At 47.6% G+C, this 26,248-nt stretch overlaps 1 protein-coding gene across 1 annotated transcript in view; it reads left to right on the top strand.

The window, feature by feature from the left end:
- Nucleotides 1-26,248, top strand: part of LOC142246833 (uncharacterized) — a 129,761-nt gene that overhangs the window by 78,199 nt on the left and 25,314 nt on the right. The window contains exon 13 of the mRNA XM_075319882.1: nucleotides 9,899-10,126. Within this exon, the coding sequence (XP_075175997.1) occupies nucleotides 9,899-10,126 (228 nt within the window). The remainder of the gene's footprint in view (nucleotides 1-9,898; nucleotides 10,127-26,248) is intronic.

Genomic DNA, 26,248 nt, shown 5'->3' with positions numbered 1-26,248 from the left:
ATCCCAAACCAAACACCCAAATCCCCGCGTGTAGCGCCAACTCTCTTGCAGAGCGACGTGACCCCCGGGTCCGTGAGAAGCTCGAGCCACCACCCGCAGTACGAGCACGGATCCGAGAGTCTCGGCGGTCGCAGCCGAGCCCGCGGGGCGGTACATTAGTGACCAGTGAGATGTTTAATGGTGGTGATTGGTGAGATGTGTGATGTTAGTGACCAGTAAGGGTGGCTTTACATGCTGCGACATCGCTCGCCGATGCTAGCGATGGCGAGTGTGATAGCACCCGCCCCTATCGTTATGGCGATATGTGAAGATCGCTGCCGTAGCGAACATTAACGTTACGGCAGCGTCACACGTACTTACCTGCTTGGCGCCGTCGCTGTGACTGGCGAACCGTCTCCTTTCTAAGGGTGCGGTTCGCTCGGCGTCACAGCGACGTCACTAAGCGGCCGCCCAATCAAAGCGGAGGGGCGGAGATGAGCGGAATGAACATCCCGCCCACCTCCTTCCTTCCGCATTAATGGTGGTGATCGGTGAGATGTATGATGGTGGTGAGATGTGTGATGGTGGTGACCAGTGAGATGTGTGATGGTAAGATGTATGATGGTGGTGAGGTGTGTGATGGTGGTGACCGGTGAGATGTATGATGGTGGTGAGGTGTGTGATGGTGGTGATCGGTGAGATGTATGATGGTGGTGAGGTGTGTGATGGTGGTGACCAGTGAGATGTGTGATGGTGAGATGTATGATGGTGGTGAGGTGTGTGATGGTGGTGAGGTGTGTGATGGTGGTGAGGTGTGTGATGGTGGTGAGGTGTGTGATGGTGGTGAGATGTGTGATGGTGGTGACCAGTGAGATGTGTGATGGTGAGATGTATGATGGTGGTGAGGTGTGTGATGGTGGTGACCGGTGAGATGTATGATGGTGGTGAGGTGTGTGATGGTGGTGACCAGTGAGATGTGTGATGGTGAGATGTATGATGGTGGTGAGGTGTGTGATGGTGGTGAGGTGTGTGATGGTGGTGAGGTGTGTGATGGTGGTGAGGTGTGTGATGGTGGTGAGGTGTGTGATGGTGGTGAGATGTGTGATGGTGAGATGTATGATGGTGGTGAGGTGTGTGATGGTGGTGAGGTGTGTGATGGTGGTGAGGTGTGTGATGGTGGTGACCGGTGAGATGTATGATGGTGGTGAGGTGTGTGATGGTGAGATGTATGATGGTGGTGAGGTGTGTGATGGTGGTGAGATGTGTGATGGTGATGAGATGTGTGATGGTGGTGACCGGGGAGATGTGTGATGGTGAGATGTATGATGGTGGTGAGATGTGTGATGGTGGAGACCGGGGAGATGTGTGATGGTGAGATGTATGATGGTGGTGAGGTGTGTGATGGTGGTGACCGGTGAGATGTATGATGGTGGTGAGATGTATGATGGTGGTGAGGTGTGTGATGGTGGTAAGGTGTGTGATGGTGGTGAGGTGTGTGATGGTGGTGAGGTGTGTGATGGTCGTGAGGTGTGTGATGGTGGTGAGATGTGTGATGGTGGTGAGGTGTGTGATGGTGGTGAGATGTGTGATGGTGGTGAGGTGTGTGATGGTGGTGAGGTGTGTGATGGTCGTGAGGTGTGTGATGGTGGTGAGATGTGTGATGGTGGTGAGGTGTGTGATGGTGGTGACCGGTGAGATGTATGATGGTGGTGAGGTGTGTGATGGTGGTGACCAGTGAGATGTGTGATGGTGAGATGTATGATGGTGGTGAGGTGTGTGATGGTGGTGAGGTGTGTGATGGTGGTGAGGTGTGTGATGGTGGTGAGGTGTGTGATGGTGGTGAGATGTGTGATGGTGGTGACCAGTGAGATGTGTGATGGTGAGATGTATGATGGTGGTGAGGTGTGTGATGGTGGTGACCGGTGAGATGTATGATGGTGGTGAGGTGTGTGATGGTGGTGACCAGTGAGATGTGTGATGGTGAGATGTATGATGGTGGTGAGGTGTGTGATGGTGGTGAGGTGTGTGATGGTGGTGAGGTGTGTGATGGTGGTGAGGTGTGTGATGGTGGTGAGATGTGTGATGGTGGTGAGGTGTGTGATGGTGGTGAGGTGTGTGATGGTGGTGAGGTGTGTGATGGTGGTGACCGGTGAGATGTATGATGGTGGTGAGGTGTGTGATGGTGAGATGTATGATGGTGGTGAGGTGTGTGATGGTGGTGAGATGTGTGATGGTGATGAGATGTGTGATGGTGGTGACCGGGGAGATGTGTGATGGTGAGATGTATGATGGTGGTGAGATGTGTGATGGTGGAGACCGGGGAGATGTGTGATGGTGAGATGTATGATGGTGGTGAGGTGTGTGATGGTGGTGACCGGTGAGATGTATGATGGTGGTGAGATGTATGATGGTGGTGAGGTGTGTGATGGTGGTAAGGTGTGTGATGGTGGTGAGGTGTGTGATGGTGGTGAGGTGTGTGATGGTCGTGAGGTGTGTGATGGTGGTGAGATGTGTGATGGTGGTGAGGTGTGTGATGGTGGTGAGATGTGTGATGGTGGTGAGGTGTGTGATGGTGGTGAGGTGTGTGATGGTGGTGAGGTGTGTGATGGTCGTGAGGTGTGTGATGGTGGTGAGATGTGTGATGGTGGTGAGGTGTGTGATGGTGGTGAGATGTATGATGGTGGTGAGGTGTGTGATGGTGGTGAGATGTGTGATGGTGGTGAGGTGTGTGATGGTGGTGAGGTGTGTGATGGTGGTGAGGTGTGTGATGGTGGTGAGATGTGTGATGGTGGTGAGGTGTGTGATGGTGGTGAGGTGTGTGATGGTGGTGAGGTGTATGATGGTGGTGAGATGTGTGATGGTGGTGACTGGTGAGGTGTATGATGGTGGTGAGGTGTGTGATGGTGGTGAGATATATGATGGTGGTGAGGTGTATGATGGTGGTGAGATATATGATGGTGGTGAGGTGTGTGATGGTGGTGACCGGTGAGATGTGTGATGGTGGTGAGGTGTGTGATGGTGGTGAGGTGTATGATGGTGGTGAGATATATGATGGTGGTGAGGTGTGTGATGGTGGTGAGGTGTGTGATGGTGGTGAGGTGTGTGATGGTGGTGAGGTGTATGATGGTGGTGAGATATATGATGGTGTGTGAGGTGTATGATGGTGGTGAGGTGTGTGATGGTGGTGACCGGTGAGATGTGTGATGGTGGTGAGGTGTGTGATGGTGGTGAGGTGTGTGATGGTGGTGAGGTGTATGATGGTGGTGAGATATATGATGGTGGTGAGGTGTGTGATGGTGGTGAGGTGTGTGATGGTGGTGAGGTGTGTGATGGTGGTGAGGTGTGTGATGGTGGTGACCGGTGAGATGTATGATGGTGGTGAGGTGTGTGATGGTGAGATGTATGATGGTGGTGAGGTGTGTGATGGTGGTGAGATGTGTGATGGTGATAAGATGTGTGATGGTGGTGACCGGGGAGATGTGTGATGGTGAGATGTATGATGGTGGTGAGATGTGTGATGGTGGTGACCGGGGAGATGTGTGATGGTGAGATGTATGATGGTGGTGAGGTGTGTGATGGTGGTGAGATGTGTGATGGTGGGGAGATGTGTGATGGTGGTGAATTGTGTGATGGTGGTGAGATGTGTGATGGTGGTGAGGTGTGTGATGGTGGTGAGGTGTGTGATGGTGGTGAGGTGTATGATGGTGGTGAGGTGTGTGATGGTGGTGACTGGTGAGGTGTATGATGGTGGTGAGGTGTGTGATGGTGGTGACCGGTGAGATGTCTGATGGTGGTGAGGTGTATGATGGTGGTGAGGTGTGTGATGGTGGTGAGATGTGTGATGGTGGTGAGGTGTGTGATGGTGGTGAGATGTGTGATGGTGGTGAGGTGTGTGATGGTGGTGAGGTGTGTGATGGTGGTGAGATGTGTGATGGTGGTGAGATGTGTGATGGTGGTGAGGTGTGTGATGGTGGTGAGGTGTGTGATGGTGGTGAGATGTGTGATGGTGGGGAGATGTGTGATGGTGGTGAGGTGTGTGATGGTGGTGAGATGTGTGATGGTGGTGAGGTGTGTGATGGTGGTGAGGTGTGTGATGGTGGTGAGGTGTATGATGGTGGTGAGGTGTGTGATGGTGGTGACCGGTGAGATGTCTGATGGTGGTGAGGTGTATGATGGTGGTGAGGTGTGTGATGGTGGTGAGATGTGTGATGGTGGTGAGGTGTGTGATGGTGGTGAGATGTGTGATGGTGGTGAGGTGTGTGATGGTGGTGAGGTGTGTGATGGTGGTGAGATGTGTGATGGTGGTGAGATGTGTGATGGTGGTGAGGTGTGTGATGGTGGTGAGGTGTGTGATGGTGGTGAGATGTGTGATGGTGGGGAGATGTGTGATGGTGGTGAGGTGTGTGATGGTGGTGAGATGTGTGATGGTGGTGAGGTGTGTGATGGTGGTGAGGTGTGTGATGGTGGTGAGGTGTATGATGGTGGTGAGGTGTGTGATGGTGGTGACTGGTGAGGTGTATGATGGTGGTGAGGTGTGTGATGGTGGTGACCGGTGAGATGTGTGATGGTGGTGAGGTGTATGATGGTGGTGAGGTGTGTGATGGTGGTGAGATGTGTGATGGTGGTGAGGTGTGTGATGGTGGTGAGATGTGTGATGGTGGTGAGGTGTGTGATGGTGGTGAGGTGTGTGATGGTGGTGAGATGTGTGATGGTGGTGAGATGTGTGATGGTGGTGAGGTGTGTGATGGTGGTGAGGTGTGTGATGGTGGTGAGATGTGTAATGGTGGTGAGATGTGTGATGGTGGTGAGGTGTGTGATGGTGGTGAGGTGTGTGATGGTGGTGAGATGTGTGATGGTGGTGAGATGTATGATGGTGGTGAGATGTGTGATGGTGGTGAGGTGTGTGATGGTGGTGACCGGTGAGATGTATGATGGTGGTGAGGTGTGTGATGGTGAGATGTATGATGGTGGTGAGGTGTGTGATGGTGGTGAGATGTGTGATGGTGATGAGATGTGTGATGGTGGTGACCGGGGAGATGTGTGATGGTGAGATGTATGATGGTGGTGAGATGTGTGATGGTGGTGACCGGGAGATGTGTGATGGTGAGATGTATGATGGTGGTGAGGTGTGTGATGGTGGTGAGATGTGTGATGGTGGGGAGATGTGTGATGGTGGTGAGGTGTGTGATGGTGGTGAGATGTGTGATGGTGGTGAGGTGTATGATGGTGGTGAGGTGTGTGATGGTGGTGACTGGTGAGGTGTATGATGGTGGTGAGGTGTGTGATGGTGGTGACCGGTGAGATGTGTGATGGTGGTGAGGTGTATGATGGTGGTGAGGTGTGTGATGGTGGTGAGGTGTGTGATGGTGGTGAAATGTGTGATGGTGGTGACCGGGGAGATGTGTGATGGTGAGGTGTATGATGGTGGTGAGGTGTGTGATGGTGGTGAGGTGTGTGATGGTGGTGAGATGTGTGATGGTGGTGAGATGTGTGATGGTGGTGAGGTGTGTGATGGTGGTGAGGTGTGTGATGGTGGTGAGATGTGTGATGGTGGTGAGGTGTGTGATGGTGGTGAGATGTGTGATGGTGGTGAGGTGTGTGATGGTGGTGAGGTGTGTGATGGTGGTGAGGTGTGTGATGGTGGTGAGATGTGTGATGGTGGTGAGATGTGTGATGGTGGTGAGGTGTTTGATGGTGGTGAGGTGTGTGATGGTGGTGAGATGTGTGATGGTGGTGAGGTGTGTGATGGTGGTGAGGTGTGTGATGGTGGTGAGGTGTGTGATGGTGGTGAGGTGTGTGATGGTGGTGAGATGTGTGATGGTGGTGAGATGTGTGATGGTGGTGAGGTGTTTGATGGTGGTGAGGTGTGTGATGGTGGTGAGGTGTGTGATGGTGGTGAGATGTATGATGGTGGTGAGGTGTGTGATGGTGGTGAGATGTATGATGGTGGTGAGATGTGTGATGGTGGTGAGATGTGTGATGGTGGTGAGGTGTGTGATGGTGGTGAGGTGTATGATGGTGGTGAGATGTGTGATGGTGGTGAGATGTGTGATGGTGGTGAGGTGTATGATGGTGGTGAGATGTGTGATGGTGGTGAGGTGTGTGATGGTGGTGAGGTGTATGATGGTGGTGAGATGTGTGATGGTGGTGAGGTGTGTGATGGTGGTGAGGTGTATGATGGTGGTGAGATGTGTGATGGTGGTGAGGTGTGTGATGGTGGTGAGGTGTATGATGGTGGTGAGATGTGTGATGGTGGTGAGGTGTGTGATGGTGGTGAGGTGTATGATGGTGGTGAGATGTGTGATGGTGGTGAGATGTGTGATGGTGGTGAGATGTATGATGGTGGTGAGATGTGTGATGGTGGTGAGGTGTGTGATGGTGGTGAGGTGTGTGATGGTGGTGAGGTGTGTGATGGTGGTGAGATGTGTGATGGTGGTGAGGTGTGTGATGGTGGTGAGGTGTGTGATGGTGGTGAGGTGTGTGATGGTGGTGAGGTGTGTGATGGTGGTGAGGTGTGTGATGGTGGTGAGGTGTGTGATGGTGGTGAGATGTATGATGGTGGTGAGTTGTATGATGGTGGTGAGATGTGTGATGGTGGTGAGATGTTTGATGGTGGTGAGATGTATGATGGTGGTGAGATGTATGATGGTGGTGAGATGTGTGATGGTGGTGAGGTGTGTGATGGTGGTGAGGTGTGTGATGGTGGTGAGGTGTGTGATGGTGGTGAGGTGTGTGATGGTGGTGAGATGTGTGATGGTGGTGAGGTGTGTGATGGTGGTGAGGTGTGTGATGGTGGTGAGGTGTTGATGGTGGTGAGATGTGTGATGGTGGTGAGATGTGTGATGGTGGTGAGGTGTGTGATGGTGGTGAGGTGTATGATGGTGGTGAGTTGTGTGATGGTGGTGAGATGTGTGATGGTGGTGAGGTGTGTGATGGTGGTGAGGTGTGTGATGGTGGTGAGGTGTGTGATGGTGGTGAGATGTGTGATGGTGGTGAGGTGTGTGATGGTGGTGAGATGTGTGATGGTGGTGGATGTGTGATGGTGGTGAGTGTGTGATGGTGGTGAGGTGTGTGATGGTGGTGAGGTGTGTGATGGTGGTGAGGTGTGTGATGGTGGTGAGGTGTGTGATGGTGGTGAGGTGTGTGATGGTGGTGAGGTGTGTGATGGTGGTGAGATGTGTGATGGTGGTGAGATGTGTGATGGTGGTGAGGTGTGTGATGGTGGTGAGGTGTGTGATGGTGGTGAGGTGTGTGATGGTGGTGAGGTGTGTGATGGTGGTGAGATGTGTGATGGTGGTGAGATGTGTGATGGTGGTGAGATGTGTGATGGTGGTGAGGTGTGTGATGGTGGTGAGGTGTGTGATGGTGGTGAGGTGTGTGATGGTGGTGAGATGTGTGATGGTGGTGAGATGTGTGATGGTGGTGAGGTGTGTGATGGTGGTGAGGTGTGTGATGGTGGTGAGGTGTGTGATGGTGGTGAGATGTGTGATGGTGGTGAGATGTGTGATGGTGGTGAGGTGTGTGATGGTGGTGAGGTGTGTGATGGTGGTGAGGTGTGTGATGGTGGTGAGATGTGTGATGGTGGTGAGATGTGTGATGGTGGTGAGGTGTGTGATGGTGGTGAGGTGTGTGATGGTGGTGAGGTGTGTGATGGTGGTGAGTGTGTGATGGGTGGTGAGTGTGTGATGGTGGTGAGGTGTGTGATGGTGGTGAGGTGTGTGATGGTGGTGAGGTGTGTGATGGTGGTGAGGTGTGTGATGGTGGTGAGATGTGTGATGGTGGTGAGGTGTGTGATGGTGGTGAGGTGTGTGATGGTGGTGAGGTGTGTGATGGTGGTGAGGTGTGTGTTGGTGGTGAGGTGTGTGTGGTGGTGAGGTGTGTGATGGTGGTGAGGTGTGTGATGGTGGTGAGGTGTGTGATGGTGGTGAGGTGTGTGATGGTGGTGAGGTGTGTGATGGTGGTGAGGTGTGTGATGGTGGTGAGATGTGTGATGGTGGTGAGGTGTGTGATGGTGGTGAGGTGTGTGATGGTGGTGAGGTGTGTGATGGTGGTGAGGTGTGTGATGGTGGTGAGGTGTGTGATGGTGGTGAGGTGTGTGATGGTGGTGGGTGTGTGTGGTGGTGAGGTGTGTGATGGTGGTGAGGTGTGTGATGGTGGTGAGGTGTGTGATGGTGGTGAGGTGTGTGATGGTGGTGAGGTGTGTGATGGTGGTGAGTGTGTGATGGTGGTGAGGTGTGTGATGGTGGTGAGGTGTGTGATGGTGGTGAGGTGTGTGATGGTGGTGAGGTGTGTGATGGTGGTGAGGTGTGTGATGGTGGTGAGTGTGTGATGGTGGTGAGGTGTGTGATGGTGGTGTGGTGTGTGATGGTGGTGGGTGTGTGATGGTGGTGAGGTGTGTGATGGTGGTGAGGTGTGTGATGGTGGTGAGTGTGTGATGGTGGTGAGTGTGTGTGGTGGTGGTGTGTGATGGTGGTGAGATGTGTGATGGTGGTGAGGTGTGTGATGGTGGTGAGGTGTGTGATGGTGGTGAGGTGTGTGTGGTGGTGAGGTGTGTGATGGTGGTGAGTGTGTGATGGTGGTGAGGTGTGTGATGGTGGTGAGGTGTGTGATGGTGGTGAGGTGTGTGATGGTGGTGAGGTGTGTGATGGTGGTGGGTGTGTGATGGTGGTGAGTGTGTGTGGTGGTGAGGTGTGTGATGGTGGTGAGGTGTGTGATGGTGGTGAGGTGTGTGATGGTGGTGAGGTGTGTGATGGTGGTGAGGTGTGTGATGGTGGTGAGGTGTGTGATGGTGGTGAGGTGTGTGATGGTGGTGAGGTGTGTGATGGTGGTGAGGTGTGTGATGGTGGTGAGGTGTGTGTGGTGGTGAGATGTGTGATGGTGGTGAGGTGTGTGTGGTGGTGAGGTGTGTGATGGTGGTGAGGTGTGTGTGGTGTGGTGTGTGTTGGTGGTGAGGTGTGTGATGGTGGTGTGGTGTGTGTGGTGGTGAGTGTGTGATGGTGGTGAGGTGTGTGATGGTGGTGAGGTGTGTGATGGTGGTGAGGTGTGTGATGGTGGTGAGGTGTGTGATGGTGGTGAGGTGTGTGATGGTGGTGAGGTGTGTGATGGTGGTGAGGTGTGTGATGGTGGTGAGGTGTGTGATGGTGGTGAGGTGTGTGATGGTGGTGAGATGTGTGTGGTGGTGGATGTGTGATGGTGGTGAGGTGTGTGATGGTGGTGTGGTGTGTGATGGTGGTGAGGTGTGTGATGGTGGTGAGGTGTGTGGTGGGGGTGTTGGTGTGGTGGTGGTGGTGTGTGTGGTGGTGGGGGTGTGTGGTGGGTGGGTGTGGTGGTGGTGGGGTGTGTGTGGTGGTGAGGTGTGGTGATGGTGGTGAGGTGTGTGATGGGGGTGTGTGTGTGGGTGGTGGGTGTGTGTGGTGGGGGGTGTGTGGTGGGTGGGGTGTGTGGTGGTGGGTGTGTGTTGGTGGTGGGTGGGTGTGGTGGTGGGGTGTGTGTGGTGGTGAGGTGTGTGATGGTGGTGGGTGTGTGTTGGGGTGGTGGGGTGGTGTGGTGGTGGGGTGGTGGTGTGTGGTGGGGTGTGTGGTGGTGGTGGTGTGTGATGGTGGTGTGGTGTGTGTGGTGTGGGTGGTGTGGTGGTGTGTGGTGGTGGTGGTGTGTGGTGGTGGTGGGGTGTGTGATGGTGGTGAGGTGTGTGTTGGTGGTGAGGTGTGTGGTGGTGTGGTGTGTGATGGTGGTGAGGTGTGTGATGGTGGTGAGGTGTGTGATGGGGTGTGTGTGTGATGGTGGTGGGGTGTGTGTTGGTGGTGAGGTGTGTGATGGTGGTGAGGTGTGTGATGGTGGTGAGATGTGTGATGGTGGTGAGGTGTGTGATGGTGGTGAGATGTGTGATGGTGGTGACCGGGGATCTTCACTTTCTGTACAGGGAAGGAGAACGTCTTTGTGGTGATAGATGATCTGGATGACAGCGGTGATCGCCAGAAAACCCAAATCCAGAACAATCAGCCGAGTATCAGGGAAAAAGCCGAAGATTTATTCCTCATCAGCGACGAGGAGAAGAAATCAGACTACGACAGACGTCTCGCGGTGGACAGAAGACGAGCGGAGGAGAAGCTGCAGAGGCTGAAGGACGCGATAATGAGGAGGAGAACAGGTGAGAATAGATTAGAAAGGAGGAGGAAAGATCCGTCACTTTTCATAAGATTTAACAATTCGCCTGTGCGTCCACGATGAGTTTTTGGTGAGTTCGTGTCCCTGCGTGTTTTGGCGTCACACTCTGCAGATGCCTCATGAGTCCACCAGCGCAGTGTTTTCTTCGTCTGTCGCACCTCCTCGGTGTGACGTCACATGCCGGACTTTCCCTGCGTGTTTTGGCGTAACACGCTGCAGATGCCTCATGAGTCCACCAGCGCAGTGTTTTCTTCGTCTGTCGTACCTCCTCGGTGTGACGTCACATGCCGGACTTTCCCTGCCGCTCGGTATGGGACCCCATCATCCGGGGATCCCGGTTATATAACGCTGCGCGGTGTGACATGCCGGACATTCCCTGCCGCTCGGTATGGGACCCCATCATCCGCTGCTCGGAGATTTCAATCGGGGTTGGGCGCCCCCCGCACCTTCTGGGACATTTACAGCTTCTGGCTCTCCACTTGTAGTCTACCAAAAGGCATTTCTGTTCTGACGCTTGTCCCCAGCGGAGGTCGCTGTATGGGGGCGTTTGCTGGATGTGGCAGGCTCCATTATATCATATTTTCGGTAAACTATTTTTGTATATTTCTAGCCTGCACCCATCACCTCCGCAGCTAATATTTGCCCCCCCATCTGTGTGACTGCTGCAGAACAATACATTCCATACAATGTTTGCAGTCTATTATTGCTGCGCTCTGCAGAGCTCCGTGACTCGCCGCTATATACACACTTTTATTTTGTGCCATGAATATTACACAGCTTTATCCCGTCGCTGCCTTCTGTTGAGTTGCATTTATGAGCCCATTACCTGCGGCACAGAATTAGCAGCGGATGTTATTATTATTTTCACTGCTGTTTGTGGCGCAATTGTATATTTCTTATGTCACTATTGTCACAAGAAGAGATTTGCAGGCATTGCCAACTGTCATGGCGGCGTCCGTATCTGGGGAAACGTCAGATTCCTGCACTCTGCCCATCTCTGAGGTCTGTGATCAGCACAGGGGGACTCGGGCGTCGACTCACAGACCTGTAGGCAGGCTAGCAAGAGTTAATTAATGCTGGGCTGTTTGTCAGTCTCCTTTTAGTCACATGCTATGGGTGAGCCACTCACGTTCACTCCTCCTATATATGCAGGCTGCTCTGTTCTTATATTGCCAGCTATAGCTTCTCTATACTGGTCTGGTGAGGTGTTGTCATCCAGACTCACTGGTGGTTGTGGTGTTATCCCTTGTTGTCTTTTTGTTGCTGCCTTCCTGCTCTTACTTTTTTCCTTAGTCTCTTACTATTTGTTCCTGTGAGTTTGCAATGTGACTGAGTGTCTGCAATCTTTGTCTTCCTCATCAATATTTCCATCACACTCCGGCCCCTTCTTTCTTTCTGGGGGTTGGGGGAACAGATCAGCTTTATTTAGAAGAATAGCCCAGCATAGGACTGTGGCATCTCCACCATCAGGGGCAATCCGGAGGTGAGGGATAGCCTAGTGTCCCCTAGCGTGAGGGACAGTATAGAAGCCCCCTGTCCCCCACTGTCCTGCAGTCACATTGTGACAACTATATTATTTATGCATGCAAACAGGTGTCAGCACAACCACTGCCATCAACTATTTATACCATATCCCATGGCCCAAGAACCACCAATACAAAAGCACATAGTTGCACATAAAAAACTTTTTTAATTTATTGGGTCAGGCATATAAATTTTACATGGGATATAAAAATCGTAGAAAGTGGAGAGGTTAAGTGACACAGAGTAGCGAACAAAAATCCCCATGTGGGGCTGCATGGACATAAAAAGGTATATTTGCTCCCTGGTAGGGCCAGTGTAAGTGGTTTAACAATTAGCAAGACAAGGGTTCAATATGTTAAAGCAAGGTAATAGTCAATAAGAGAAGCACAAGCACATTACCACAGCACATAGCCCAACGGGGAGTTTACCATATATAGACACTCACATGCAGACACACATGGGGAACAGTCCCAACACGTGTTTCGTGATGACTTCCTCGGGGGACCGTAGAAATCATCACGAAACACGTGTTGGGACTGTTCCCCATGTATATATGAGGCAAATTTAAAGACTTCCTTTCTGTTTTCCCTAATATGTTCCTTGAAGTTGTTGCCTCTTACTCTATCAAGTCTTCTTTGACTGCTTTGGTTGTTGCTCATCAAGTATTTATGTCTGACTCTACGCCGCTGTCTTTATATATTATATTTATCCTAGGACTAGAAGATGTGGGATTTTCTTTTACAACAAAAATATTAAAACTTCTACCAAAAACTCATCGTGGGAAATGACATTTAGGGACAATCTCCAGGATCATTTCTTGTTGCAATTTTTTTTAGACATTAAAAACACAAAACAATGAAAGCTGCTTTTCTATTAATCATCATGTAAACACTGCGGAAATTATAGCCACGAGCCAAGTATTGCTACATACGGGAGAATCACAAAGGAAAACTGCTGATGGGGGAACGATTGTTGTCTGTCATTTTACTACTGTTATCTGTGGTCTTACATAGGACTGCAGGTGACATCTACTGCATTATCTGTACTCAGAGATATCACTGTGTTATCTGTGGAGTTACATAGGACTGCAGGTGACATCTACTGCATTATCTGTACTCAGAGATATCACTGTGCTATCTGTGGTGTTACATAGGACTGCAGGTGACATCTACTACATTATCTGTACTCAGAGATATCACTGTGTTATCTGTGGTCTTACATAGGACTGCAGGTGACATCTACTGCATTATCTGTACTCAGAGATATCACTGTGCTATCTGTGGTGTTACATAGGACTGCAGGTGACATCTACTGCATTATCTGTACTCAGAGATATCACTGTGTTATCTGTGGTCTTACATAGGACTGCAGGTGACATCTACTGCATTATCTGTACTCAGAGATATCACTGTGTTATCTGTGGAGTTACATAGGACTGCAGGTGACATCTACTACATTATCTGTACTCAGAGATATCACAGTGTTATCTGTGGTGTTACATAGGACTGCAGGTGACATCTACTACATTATCTGTACTCAGAGAGATATCACTGTGTTATCTGTGGTGTTACATAGGACTGCAGGAGACCTCTACTACATTATCTGTACTCAGAGATATCACTGTGTTATCTGTGGTGTTGCATAGGACTGCAGGTGACATCTACTACATTATCTGTACTCAGAGATATCACTGTGTTATCTGTGGTGTTACATAGGACTGCAGGTGACATCTACTACATTATCTGTACTCAGAGATATCACTGTGTTATCTGTGGTGTTACATAGGACTGCAGGTGACATCTACTACATTATCTGTACTCAGAGATATCACTGTGTTATCTGTGGTGTTACATAGGACTGCAGGTGACCTCTACTGCAGTATCTGTACTCAGAGAGATATCACAGTGTTATCTGTGGTGTTACATAAGACTGCAGGTGACCTCTACTGCATTATCTGTACTCAGAGATATCACTGTGTTATCTGTGGTGTTACATAGGACTGCAGGTGACATCTACTGCATTATCTGTACTCAGAGAGATATCACTGTGTTATCTGTGGTGTTACATAGGACTGCAGGTGACATCTACTACATTATCTGTACTCAGAGATATCACTGTGTTATCTGTGGTGTTACATAGGACTGCAGGTGACATCTACTGCATTATCTGTACTCAGAGATATCACTGTGCTATCTGTGGTGTTACATAGGACTGCAGGTGACATCTACTGCATTATCTGTACTCAGAGAGATATCACAGTGTTATCTGTGGTGTTACATAGGACTGCAGGTAAAGCTGGGTTCACACATAGCGACAACGACGTCGCTGTTACGTCACCATTTTCTGTGACGTAGCAGCGACCTAGTAAGTCGCTGTTATGATCGCTGCTTAGCTGTCAAACACAGCGACGCAGCAGCGATCATAATGACACGCGTCGCTGTGGAAGCCATGCTGCAACTAAGGTAAATATTGGGTAACCATTACCCGATATTTACCTTGGTTACCAGCGCACACGCTTAGCGCTGGCTCCCTGCTCTCCTAGCCAGGGTACACATCGGGTTAATTACCCGATGTGTACTCCGGCTCCGGCTACGTGTGCAGGGAGCCAGTGCTAAAAGGTGTGCTCTCATGCTGCCAGTGCCGGCTCCCTGCTCACGTAGCTGGAGTACACATCGGGTAATTAACCCGATGTGTACTCTGGCTGTGTGCAGGGAGCAGGGAGCAGGGAGCCGGCGCTGGCAGCGTGAGAGCAGCGGTGCTAGTAACTAATGTAATTATCGGGTAACCAAGGAAAGGGCTTCTTGATTACCCGATGTTTACCGTGGTTACAGCTTACCGCAGCTGGCAGACGCCGGCTCCCTGCTCGCTTCAGTTCGTCGCTCTTTCACTGTCACACACAGCGATGTGCTTCACAGCGGGAGAGCGACATACAAAAAATGAAGCAGGACATTCAGAAACGAGCAGCGACCTCACAGTAGGGGCCAGCTCGTTGCTGGATGTCACACACAGCGACAGCGACGGGACGTCGCTGCAACGTCACAGAAAATGGTGACGTAGCAGCGACGTCGTTGTCGCTGTGTGTGACACCAGCTTTACATCTACTACATTATCTGTACTCAGAGATATCACTGTGCTATCTGTGGTGTTACATAGGACTGCAGGTGACATCTACTACATTATCTGTACTCAGATATCACTGTGTTATCTGTGGTGTTACATAGGACTGCAGGTGACATCTACTACATTATCTGTACTCAGAGATATCACTGTTATCTGTGGTGTTACATAGGACTGCAGGTGACATCTACTACATTATCTGTACTCAGAGATATCACTGTGCTATCTGTGGTGTTACATAGGACTGCAGGTGACATCTACTACATTATCTGTACTCAGATATCACTGTGTTATCTGTGGTGTTACATAGGACTGCAGGTGACATCTACTACATTATCTGTACTCAGAGATATCACTGTGCTATCTGTGGTGTTACATAGGACTGCAGGTGACATCTACTACATTATCTGTACTCAGAGATATCACTGTTATCTGTGGTGTTACATAGGACTGCAGGTGACATCTACTACATTATCTGTACTCAGAGATATCACTGTGCTATCTGTGGTGTTACATAGGACTGCAGGTGTCATCTACTACATTATCTGTACTCAGAGATATCACTGTGTTATCTGTGGTGTTACATAGGACTGCAGGTGACATCTACTACATTATCTGTACTCAGAGATATCACTGTGCTATCTGTGGTGTTACATAGGACTGCAGGTGACATCTACTACATTATCTGTACTCAGAGATATCCCTGTGCTATCTGTGGTGTTACATAGGACTGCAGGTGACATCTACTACATTATCTGTACTCAGAGATATCCCTGTGCTATCTGTGGTGTTACATAGGACTGCAGGTGACATCTACTACATTATCTGTACTCAGAGATATCCCTGTGCTATCTGTGGTGTTACATAGGACTGCAGGTGACATCTACTACATTATCTGTACTCAGAGATATCACTGTGCTATCTGTGGTGTTACATAGGACTGCAGGTGACATCTATTACATTATCTGTACTCAGAGAGATATCACAGTGTTATCTGTGGTGTTACATAGGACTGCAGGTGACATCTACTACATTATCTGTACTCAGAGATATCACTGTGTTATCTGTGGTGTTACATAGGACTGCAGGTGACATCTACTACATTATCTGTACTCAGAGATATCCCTGTGTTATCTGTGGTGTTACATAGGACTGCAGGTGACATCTACTACATTATCTGTACTCAGAGAGATATCGCTGTGTTATCTGTGGTGTTACATAGGACTGCAGGTGACCTCTACTACATTATCTGTACTCAGAGATATCACTGTGTTATCTGTGGTGTTACATAGGACTGCAGGTGACATCTACTACATTATCTGTACTCAGAGATATCACTGTGTTATCTGTGGTGTTACATAGGACTGCAGGTGACCTCTACTACATTATCTGTACTCAGAGATATCACTGTGTTATCTGTGGTGTTACATAGGACTGCAGGTGACATCTACTACATTATCTGTACTCAGAGATATCACTGTGTTATTTGTGGTGTTACATAGGACTGCAGGTGACATCTACTACATTATCTGTACTCAGAGATATCACTGTGTTATCTGTGGTGTTACATAGGACTGCAGGTGACATCTACTACATTATCTGTACTCAGAGAGATATCACTGTGTTATCTGTGGTGTTACATAGGACTGCAGGTGACATCTACTACATTATCTGTACTCAGAGATATCACTGTGTTATCTGTGGTGTTACATAGGACTGCAGGTGACATCTACTACATTATCTGTACTCAGAGATATCACTGTGTTATCTGTGGTGTTACATAGGACTGCAGGTGACATCTACTACATTATCTGTACTCAGAGATATCACTGTGTTATCTGTGGTGTTACATAGGACTGCAGGAGACATCTACTACATTATCTATACTCAGAGATATCACTGTGTTATCTGTGGTGTTACATAGGACTGCAGGTGACATCTACTACATTATCTGTACTCAGAGATATCACTGTGTTATCTGTGGTGTTACATAGGACTGCAGGAGACATCTACTACATTATCTATACTCAGAGATATCACTGTGTTATCTGTGGTGTTACATAGGACTGCAGGTGACATCTACTACATTATCTGTACTCAGAGAGATATCACTGTGTTATCTGTGGTGTTACATAGGACTGCAGGTGACATCTACTACATTATCTGTACTCAGAGATATCACTGTGTTATCTGTGGTGTTACATAGGACTGCAGGTGACATCTACTACATTATCTGTACTCAGAGAGATATCACTGTATTATCTGTGGTGTTACATAGGACTGCAGGTGACATCTACTACATTATCTGTACTCAGAGAGATATCACTGTGCTATCTGTGGTGTTACATAGGACTGCAGGTGACATCTACTACATTATCTGTACTCAGAGAGATATCACTGTGTTATCTGTGGTGTTACATAGGACTGCAGGTGACATCTACTACATTATCTGTACTCAGAGAGATATCACTGTGTTATCTGTGGTGTTACATAGGACTGCAGGTGACATCTACTACATTATCTGTACTCAGAGATATCACTGTGTTATCTGTGGTGTTACATAGGACTGCAGGTGACATCTACTACATTATCTGTACTCAGAGAGATATCACTGTGTTATCTGTGGTGTTACATAGGACTGCAGGTGACATCTACTACATTATCTGTACTCAGAGATATCACTGTATTATCTGTGGTGTTACATAGGACTGCAGGTGACATCTACTACATTATCTGTACTCAGAGAGATATCACTGTGTTATCTGTGGTGTTACATAGGACTGCAGGTGACATCTACTACATTATCTGTACTCAGAGAGATATCACTGTGTTATCTGTGGTGTTACATAGGACTGCAGGTGACATCTACTACATTATCTGTACTCAGAGATATCACTGTGTTATCTGTGGTGTTACATGGGACTGCAGGTGACATCTACTACATTATCTGTACTCAGAGAGATATCACTGTGTTATCTGTGGTGTTACATAGGACTGCAGGTGACATCTACTACATTATCTGTACTCAGAGATATCACTGTGTTATCTGTGGTGTTACATGGGACTGCAGGTGACATCTACTACATTATCTGTACTCAGAGATATCACTGTGCTATCTGTGGTGTTACATAGGACTGCAGGTGACATCTGCTACATTATCTGTACTCAGAGAGATATCACTGTGTTATCTGTGGTGTTACATAGGACTGCAGGTGACATCTACTACATTATCTGTACTCAGAGAGATATCACTGTGTTATCTGTGGTGTTACATAGGACTGCAGGTGACCTCTACTACATTATCTGTACTCAGAGATATCACTGTGTTATCTGTGGTGTTACATAGGACTGCAGGTGACATCTACTACATTATCTGTACTCAGAGAGATATCACTGTGTTATCTGTGGTGTTACATAGGACTGCAGGTGACATCTACTACATTATCTGTACTCAGAGATATCACTGTGTTATCTGTGGTGTTACATAGGACTGCAGGTGACCTCTACTACATTATCTGTACTCAGAGATATCACTGTGTTATCTGTGGTGTTACATAGGACTGCAGGTGACATCTACTACATTATCTGTACTCAGAGATATCACTGTGTTATCTGTGGTGTTACATAGGACTGCAGGTGACATCTACTACATTATCTGTACTCAGAGATATCACTGTGTTATCTGTGGTGTTACATAGGACTGCAGGTGACATCTACTACATTATCTGTACTCAGAGAGATATCACTGTATTATCTGTGGTGTTACATAGAACTGCAGGTGACATCTACTACATTATCTGTACTCAGAGAGATATCACTGTTATCTGTGGTGTTACATAGGACTGCAGGTGACATCTACTACATTATCTGTACTCAGAGATATCACTGTGTTATCTGTGGTGTTACATAGGACTGCAGGTGACATCTACTACATTATCTGTACTCAGAGATATCACTGTGTTATCTGTGGTGTTACATAGGACTGCAGGTGACATCTACTACTTTATCTGTACTCAGAGATATCACTGTGTTATCTGTGGTGTTACATAGGACTGCAGGTGACATCTACTACATTATCTGTACTCAGAGAGATATCACTGTATTATCTGTGGTGTTACATAGAACTGCAGGTGACATCTACTACATTATCTGTACTCAGAGAGATATCACTGTTATCTGTGGTGTTACATAGGACTGCAGGTGACATCTACTACATTATCTGTACTCAGAGATATCACTGTTATCTGTGGTGTTACATAGGACTGCAGGTGACATCTACTACATTATCTGTACTCAGAGATATCACTGTGCTATCTGTGGTGTTACATAGGACTGCAGGTGACATCTACTACATTATCTGTACTCAGAGATATCACTGTGTTATCTGTGGTGTTACATAGGACTGCAGGTGACATCTACTACATTATCTGTACTCAGAGAGATATCACTGTATTATCTGTGGTGTTACATAGAACTGCAGGTGACATCTACTACATTATCTGTACTCAGAGAGATATCACTGTTATCTGTGGTGTTACATAGGACTGCAGGTGACATCTACTACATTATCTGTACTCAGAGATATCACTGTGTTATCTGTGGTGTTACATAGGACTGCAGGTGACATCTACTACATTATCTGTACTCAGAGATATCACTGTGTTATCTGTGGTGTTACATAGGACTGCAGGTGACATCTACTACTTTATCTGTACTCAGAGATATCACTGTGTTATCTGTGGTGTTACATAGGACTGCAGGTAACATCTACTACATTATCTGTACTCAGAGAGATATCACTGTGTTATCTGTGGTGTTACATAGGACTGCAGGTGACATCTACTACATTATCTGTACTCAGAGAGATATCACTGTGCTATCTGTGGTGTTACATAGGACTGCAGGTGACATCTACTACATTATCTGTACTCAGAGATATCACTGTGTTATCTGTGGTGTTACATAGGACTGCAGGTGACATCTACTACATTATCTGTACTCAGAGAGATATCACTGTGTTATCTGTGGTGTTACATAGGACTGCAGGTGACATCTACTACATTATCTGTACTCAGAGAGATATCACTGTGCTATCTGTGGTGTTACATAGGACTGCAGGTGACATCTACTACATTATCTGTACTCAGAGATATCACTGTGTTATCTGTGGTGTTACATAGGACTGCAGGTGACATCTACTACATTATCTGTACTCAGAGATATCACTGTGTTATCTGTGGTGTTACATAGGACTGCAGGTGACATCTACTACATTATCTGTACTCAGAGATATCACTGTGTCATCTGTGGTGTTACATAGGACTGCAGGTGATATCTACTACATTATCTGCACTCAGAGATATCACTGTGTTATCTGTGGTGTTACATAGGACTGCAGGTGACATCTACTACATTATCTATACTCAGAGAGATATCACAGTGTTATCTGTGGTGTTACATAGGACTGCAGGTGACATCTACTACATTATCTGTACTCAGAGATATCACTGTTATCTGTGGTGTTACATAGGACTGCAGGTAACATCTAGTACATTATCTGTACTCAGAGATATCTCTGTGTTATCTGTGGTGTTACATAGGACTGCAGGTGACATCTACTACATTATCTGTACTCAGAGAGATATCACTGTGTTATCTGTGGTGTTACATAGGACTGCAGGTGACATCTACTACATTATCTGTACTCAGAGATATCACTGTGTTATCTGTGCTGTTACATAGGACTGCAGGTGACATCACTACATTATCTGTACTCAGAGATATCACTGTGTTATCTGTGGTGTTACATAGGACTGCAGGTGACATCTACTACATTATCTGGACTCAGAGATATCACTGTGTTATCTGTGGTGTTACATAGGACTGCAGGTGACATCTACTACATTATCTGTACTCAGAGATATCCCTGTGTTATCTGTGGTGTTACAAAGGACTGCAGGTGACATCTGCTACATTATCTGCACTCAGAGAGATATCACTGTGTTATCTGTGGTGTTACATAGGACTGCAGGTGACACCTACTACATTATCTGTACTCAGAGATATCACTGTGTTATCTGTGGTGTTACATAGGACTGCAGGTGACATCTACTACATTATCTGTACTCAGAAATATCACTGTGTTATCTGTGGTGTTACATAGGACTGCAGGGGACATCTACTACATTCTCTGTACTCAGAGATATCACTGTGTTATCTGTGGTGTTACAAAGGACTGCAGGTGACATCTGCTACATTATCTGTACTCAGAGATATCACTGTGTTATCTGTGGTGTTACATAGGACTGCAGGTGACATCTACTACATTATCTGTACTCAGAGAGATCTCACTGTGTTATCTGTGGTGTTACATAGGACTGCAGGTGACCTCTACTACATAATCTGTACTCAGAGAGATATCACTGTGTTATCTGTGGTGTTACATAGGACTGCAGGTGACATCTGCTACATTATCTGTACTCAGAGATATCACTGTGTTATCTGTGGTGTTACATAGGACTGCAGGTGACACCTACTACATTATCTGTACTCAGAGAAATATCACTGTGTTATCTGTGGTGTTACATAGGACTGCAGGTGACACCTACTACATTATCTGCACTCAGAGAGATATCACTGTGTTATCTGTGGTGTTACATAGGACTGCAGGTGACACCTACTACATTATCTGTACTCAGAGATATCACTGTGTTATCTGTGGTGTTACATAGGACTGCAGGTGACATCTACTACATTATCTGTACTCAGAGATATCACTGTGTTATCTGTGGTGTTACATAGGACTGCAGGTGACACCTACTACATTATCTGTACTCAGAGAGATATCACTGTGTTATCTGTGGTGTTACATAGGACTGCAGGTGACATCTACTACATTATCTGTACTCAGAGATATCACTGTGTTATCTGTGGTGTTACATAGGACTGCAGGTGACATCTGCTACATTATCTGTACTCAGAGATATCACTGTGTTATCTGTGGTGTTACATAGGACTGCAGGTGACATCTACTACATTATCTGTACTCAGAGAGATATCACTGTGTTATCTGTGGTGTTACATAGGACTGCAGGTGACACCTACTACATTATCTGTACTCAGAGATATCACTGTGTTATCTGTGGTGTTACATAGGACTGCAGGTGACATCTACTACATTATCTGTACTCAGAGATATCACTGTGTTATCTGTGGTGTTACATAGGACTGCAGGTGACATCTACTACATTATCTGTACTCAGAGAGATATCACTGTGTTATCTGTGGTGTTACATAGGACTGCAGGTGACACCTACTACATTATCTGTACTCAGAGATATCACTGTGCTATCTGTGGTGTTACATAGGACTGCAGGTGACATCTACTACATACAGAGGAGATCCAGGAGAGATCGCTCAGCGCCGTGGTGAGATTCTGCTGCTTTATCTGATTACTCAGGGCTGAAAGGGTTAATTTATAAGAGGGGATTTTCTTTTTATACTTTCGATGACTAAACTCTGTAAAAATATCGACGTCACGTGACTTCCGGTATCAGGTGGTAAGTAAAAGTTTATCGCGATTATAATGGCGCTGTCACATATTGACAGCGCCATTTAAGGGGATAAACGTCACGAGCAGATAACGATTTTGCTCGTGCCTAGCAGGCACACATCTCAGCTGTGAAAATCAGCTGAGATGTGCGCCGATCGCGGCATGCTGCCGGCGGCAGACTGCGGGCAGTAACGTTATGACCGCTAGGACGTAATATTACTGCCCGCAGTCATTAAGGGGCTAAGGGGTACTTTGCACACAGAGATAAATCTGCGGCAGATCTGTGGTAGATCTGTGGTAGATCTGTGGTAGATCTGTGGTAGATCTGTGGTAGATCTGTGGTAGATCTGTGGTAGATCTGTGGTAGATCTGTGGTTGCAGTGAAATTGTGGACAATCAGTGGCAGGTTTGTGGCTGTGCACAAATGGAACAATATGTCCACAATTTCACTGCAACCACAGATCTGCCAAAGATTTATCTCTGTGTGTGCAAAGTAGCCCTAAGAGTGTGGTAGTGTCCTTACCAACCAATCAGAGCACAGCTTTCGTTTTACCTCAGCAGTATAAGGCTGAGCTATGATAGGTTGCTATGAGCAGTAAAGGCAGATTTTCTTTTAGACCATCTCCATCAGTGTGAGGTGGTGTCCATAGCAACCAATCAGAGCACAGCTTTCACTTTACCTCAGCAGAGTAATATTGTGAACAATGTGAGCGAGTGCAGACTCTTTATTGATTCATCCAAAAAAGTCTGAAAGCTGCTGCTACTGCACAATGGCAGCGAGTACAGTGTATGCTGCTACTGCACAATGGCAGCGAGTACAGTGTATGCTGCTACTGCACAATGGCAGCGAGTACAGTGTATGCTGCTGCTGCACAATGGCAGCGAATACAGTGTATGCTGCTACTGCACAATGGCAGCGAGTACAGTGTATGCTGCTACTGCACAATGGCAGCGAGTACAGTGTATGCTGCTACTGCACAATGGCAGCGAGTACAGTGTATGCTGCTACTGCACAATGGCAGCGAGTACAGTGTATGCTGCTACTGCACAATGGCAGCGAGTCCAGTGTATGCTTCCTACAGAAGGCAAGCTATGGGAATTCAGACTTTATTCTCAAGAAACTTCATTATGAGGAGCAAGGACGGTCAATATGTGGTGATCTGAGAGGTCTCTTTGCTCCTTGGCCAGAGAGGAGGATACACGACGTCCCCATGCTTTATCTGTGAAGGGGACAGCCGGGATAGGACTCATCACTGGAGCCAACAAGAACATCTGTGCAGCCCGGACTCAGGACCATAGTTGTGGAAAGTTTAGTTGATCCCAGTAAAGTTCTCCGGCCACCGCTCCACAACAATCTTGGACTGTTGAAGCCGTTTGTGAAAGCTCTACTGAAAGGAGCGACTTTCACCTGTGCACCACGTGTCAGGGACCGTCCAAAGCAAAACTGAAGGCAGGCATCGGGGGGGCCGGATATTCTGACACTCATCAACTCCTAACACAAAAATGAAAGCCGTTGAGAAAAGAGCTCGCGATTCTTTCAAAGACGTTGTGAAGACATTTCTAGAGAACAACAAAGATATCAAAAATTAAGACCATCATTGGTGTTACATAGGACTGCAGGTGACCTCTACTACATTATCTGTACTCAGAGATATCACTGTGTTATCTGTGGTGTTACATAGGACTGCAGGTGACATCTACTACATTATCTGTACTCAGAGATATCACTGTGTTATCTGTGGTGTTACATAGGACTGCAGGTGACATCTACTACATTATCTGTACTCAGAGAGATATCACTGTGTTATCTGTGGTGTTACATAGGACTGCAGGTGACATCTACATTATCTGTGCTCAGAGATATCACTGTGTTATCTGTGGTGTTACATAGGACTGCAGGTGACATCTACTACATTATCTGTACTCAGAGATATCACTGTGTTATCTGTGGTGTTACATAGGACTGCAGGTGACATCTACTACATTATCTGTACTCAGAGATATCACTGTGTTATCTGTGGTGTTACATAGGACTGCAGGTGACATCTACTACATTATCTGTACTCAGAGATATCACTGTGTTATCTGTGGTGTTACATAGGACTGCAGGTGACATCTGCTACATTATCTGTACTCAGAGATATCACTGTGTTATCTGTGGTGTTACATAGGACTGCAGGTGACACCTACTACATTATCTGTACTCAGAGATATCACTGTGCTATCTGTGGTGTTACATAGGACTGCAGGTGACATCTACTACATACAGAGGAGATCCAGGAGAGATCGCTCAGCGCCGTGGTGAGATTCTGCTGCTTTATCTGATTACTCAGGGCTGAAAGGGTTAATTTATAAGAGGGGATTTTCTTTTATACTTTCGATGACTAAACTCTGTAAAAATATCGACGTCACGTGACTTCCGGTATCAGGTGGTAAGTAAAAGTTTATCGCGATTATAATGGCGCTGTCACATATTGACAGCGCCATTTAAGGGGATAAACGGCACGAGCAGATAACGATTTTGCTCGTGCCTAGCAGGCACACATCTCAGCTGTGAAAATCAGCTGAGATGTGCGCCGATCGCGGCATGCTGCCGGCGGCAGACTGCGGGCAGTAACGTTATGACCGCTAGGACGTAATATTACTGCCCGCAGTCATTAAGGGGCTAAGGGGTACTTTGCACACAGAGATAAATCTGCGGCAGATCTGTGGTAGATCTGTGGTAGATCTGTGGTTGCAGTGAAATTGTGGACAATCAGAGCCAGGTTTGTGGCTGTGTACAAATGGAACAATATGTCCACAATTTCACTGCAACCACAGATCTGCCAAAGATTTATCTCTGTGTGTGCAAAGTAGCCCTAAGGCGGGCTTTGCACACTACGACATCGCAGGTGCGATGTCGGTGGGGTCAAATCGAAAGTGACGCACATCCGGCGTCACTTGCGATGTCGTAGTGTGTAAATCCTAGATGATACGATGAACGAGCGCAAAATCGTCGTCATCGTATCATCGCTGCAGCCTCCGACATTTCCATAATGCCGGGGGAGCGACAGGTACGATGTTGTTCCTCGCTCCTGCGGCAGCACACATCGCTGTGTGTGAAGCCGCAGGAGCGAGGAACATCACCTTACCTGCCTCCGGCTGCAATGAGAAGGACGGAGGTGGGCGGGATGTTTACATCCTGCTCATCTCCGCCCCTCCACTTCAATTGGCCGCCTGCCGTGTGACGTCACTGTGACGCCGCACGACCCTCCCCCTAAGGAAGGAGGCGGGACGCCGGCCAGATGGACGTCGCACGGCAGGTATGTGCGTGTAAAGCTGCCGTAGCGATAATAATCGCTACGGCAGCTTTCACTATATATCGAACGTGCGATGGGGGCGGGACTATCGCTGCAGCATCGGTAACACATTGTTACCGATGTTGCAACGTGCAAAGCCCGCCTAAGAGTGTGGTAGTGTCCTTACCAACCAATCAGAGCACTGCTTTCGTTTTACCTCAGCAGTATAAGGCTGAGCTATGATAGGTTGCTATGAGCAGTAAAGGCAGATTTTCTTTTAGACCATCTCCATCAGTGTGAGGTGGTGTCCATAGCAACCAATCAGAGCACAGCTTTCACTTTACCTCAGCAGAGTAATATTGTGAACAATGTGAGCGAGTGCAGACTCTTTATTGATTCATCCAAAAAAGTCTGAAAGCTGCTGCTACTGCACAATGGCAGCGAGTACAGTGTATGCTGCTACTGCACAATGGCAGCGAGTACAGTGTATGCTGCTACTGCACAATGGCAGCGAGTACAGTGTATGCTGCTGCTGCACAATGGCAGCGAGTACAGTGTATGCTGCTACTGCACAATGGCAGCGAGTACAGTGTATGCTGCTACTGCACAATGGCAGCGAGTACAGTGTATGCTG

This window comes from Anomaloglossus baeobatrachus, chromosome 7 (genome assembly GCF_048569485.1).
Source record: "Anomaloglossus baeobatrachus isolate aAnoBae1 chromosome 7, aAnoBae1.hap1, whole genome shotgun sequence".
Taxonomy (NCBI): Eukaryota; Metazoa; Chordata; class Amphibia; order Anura; family Aromobatidae; genus Anomaloglossus; species Anomaloglossus baeobatrachus.
Note: the sequence above shows the minus strand (reverse complement) of the source record. Positions and strands in the feature narration are given on the sequence as shown.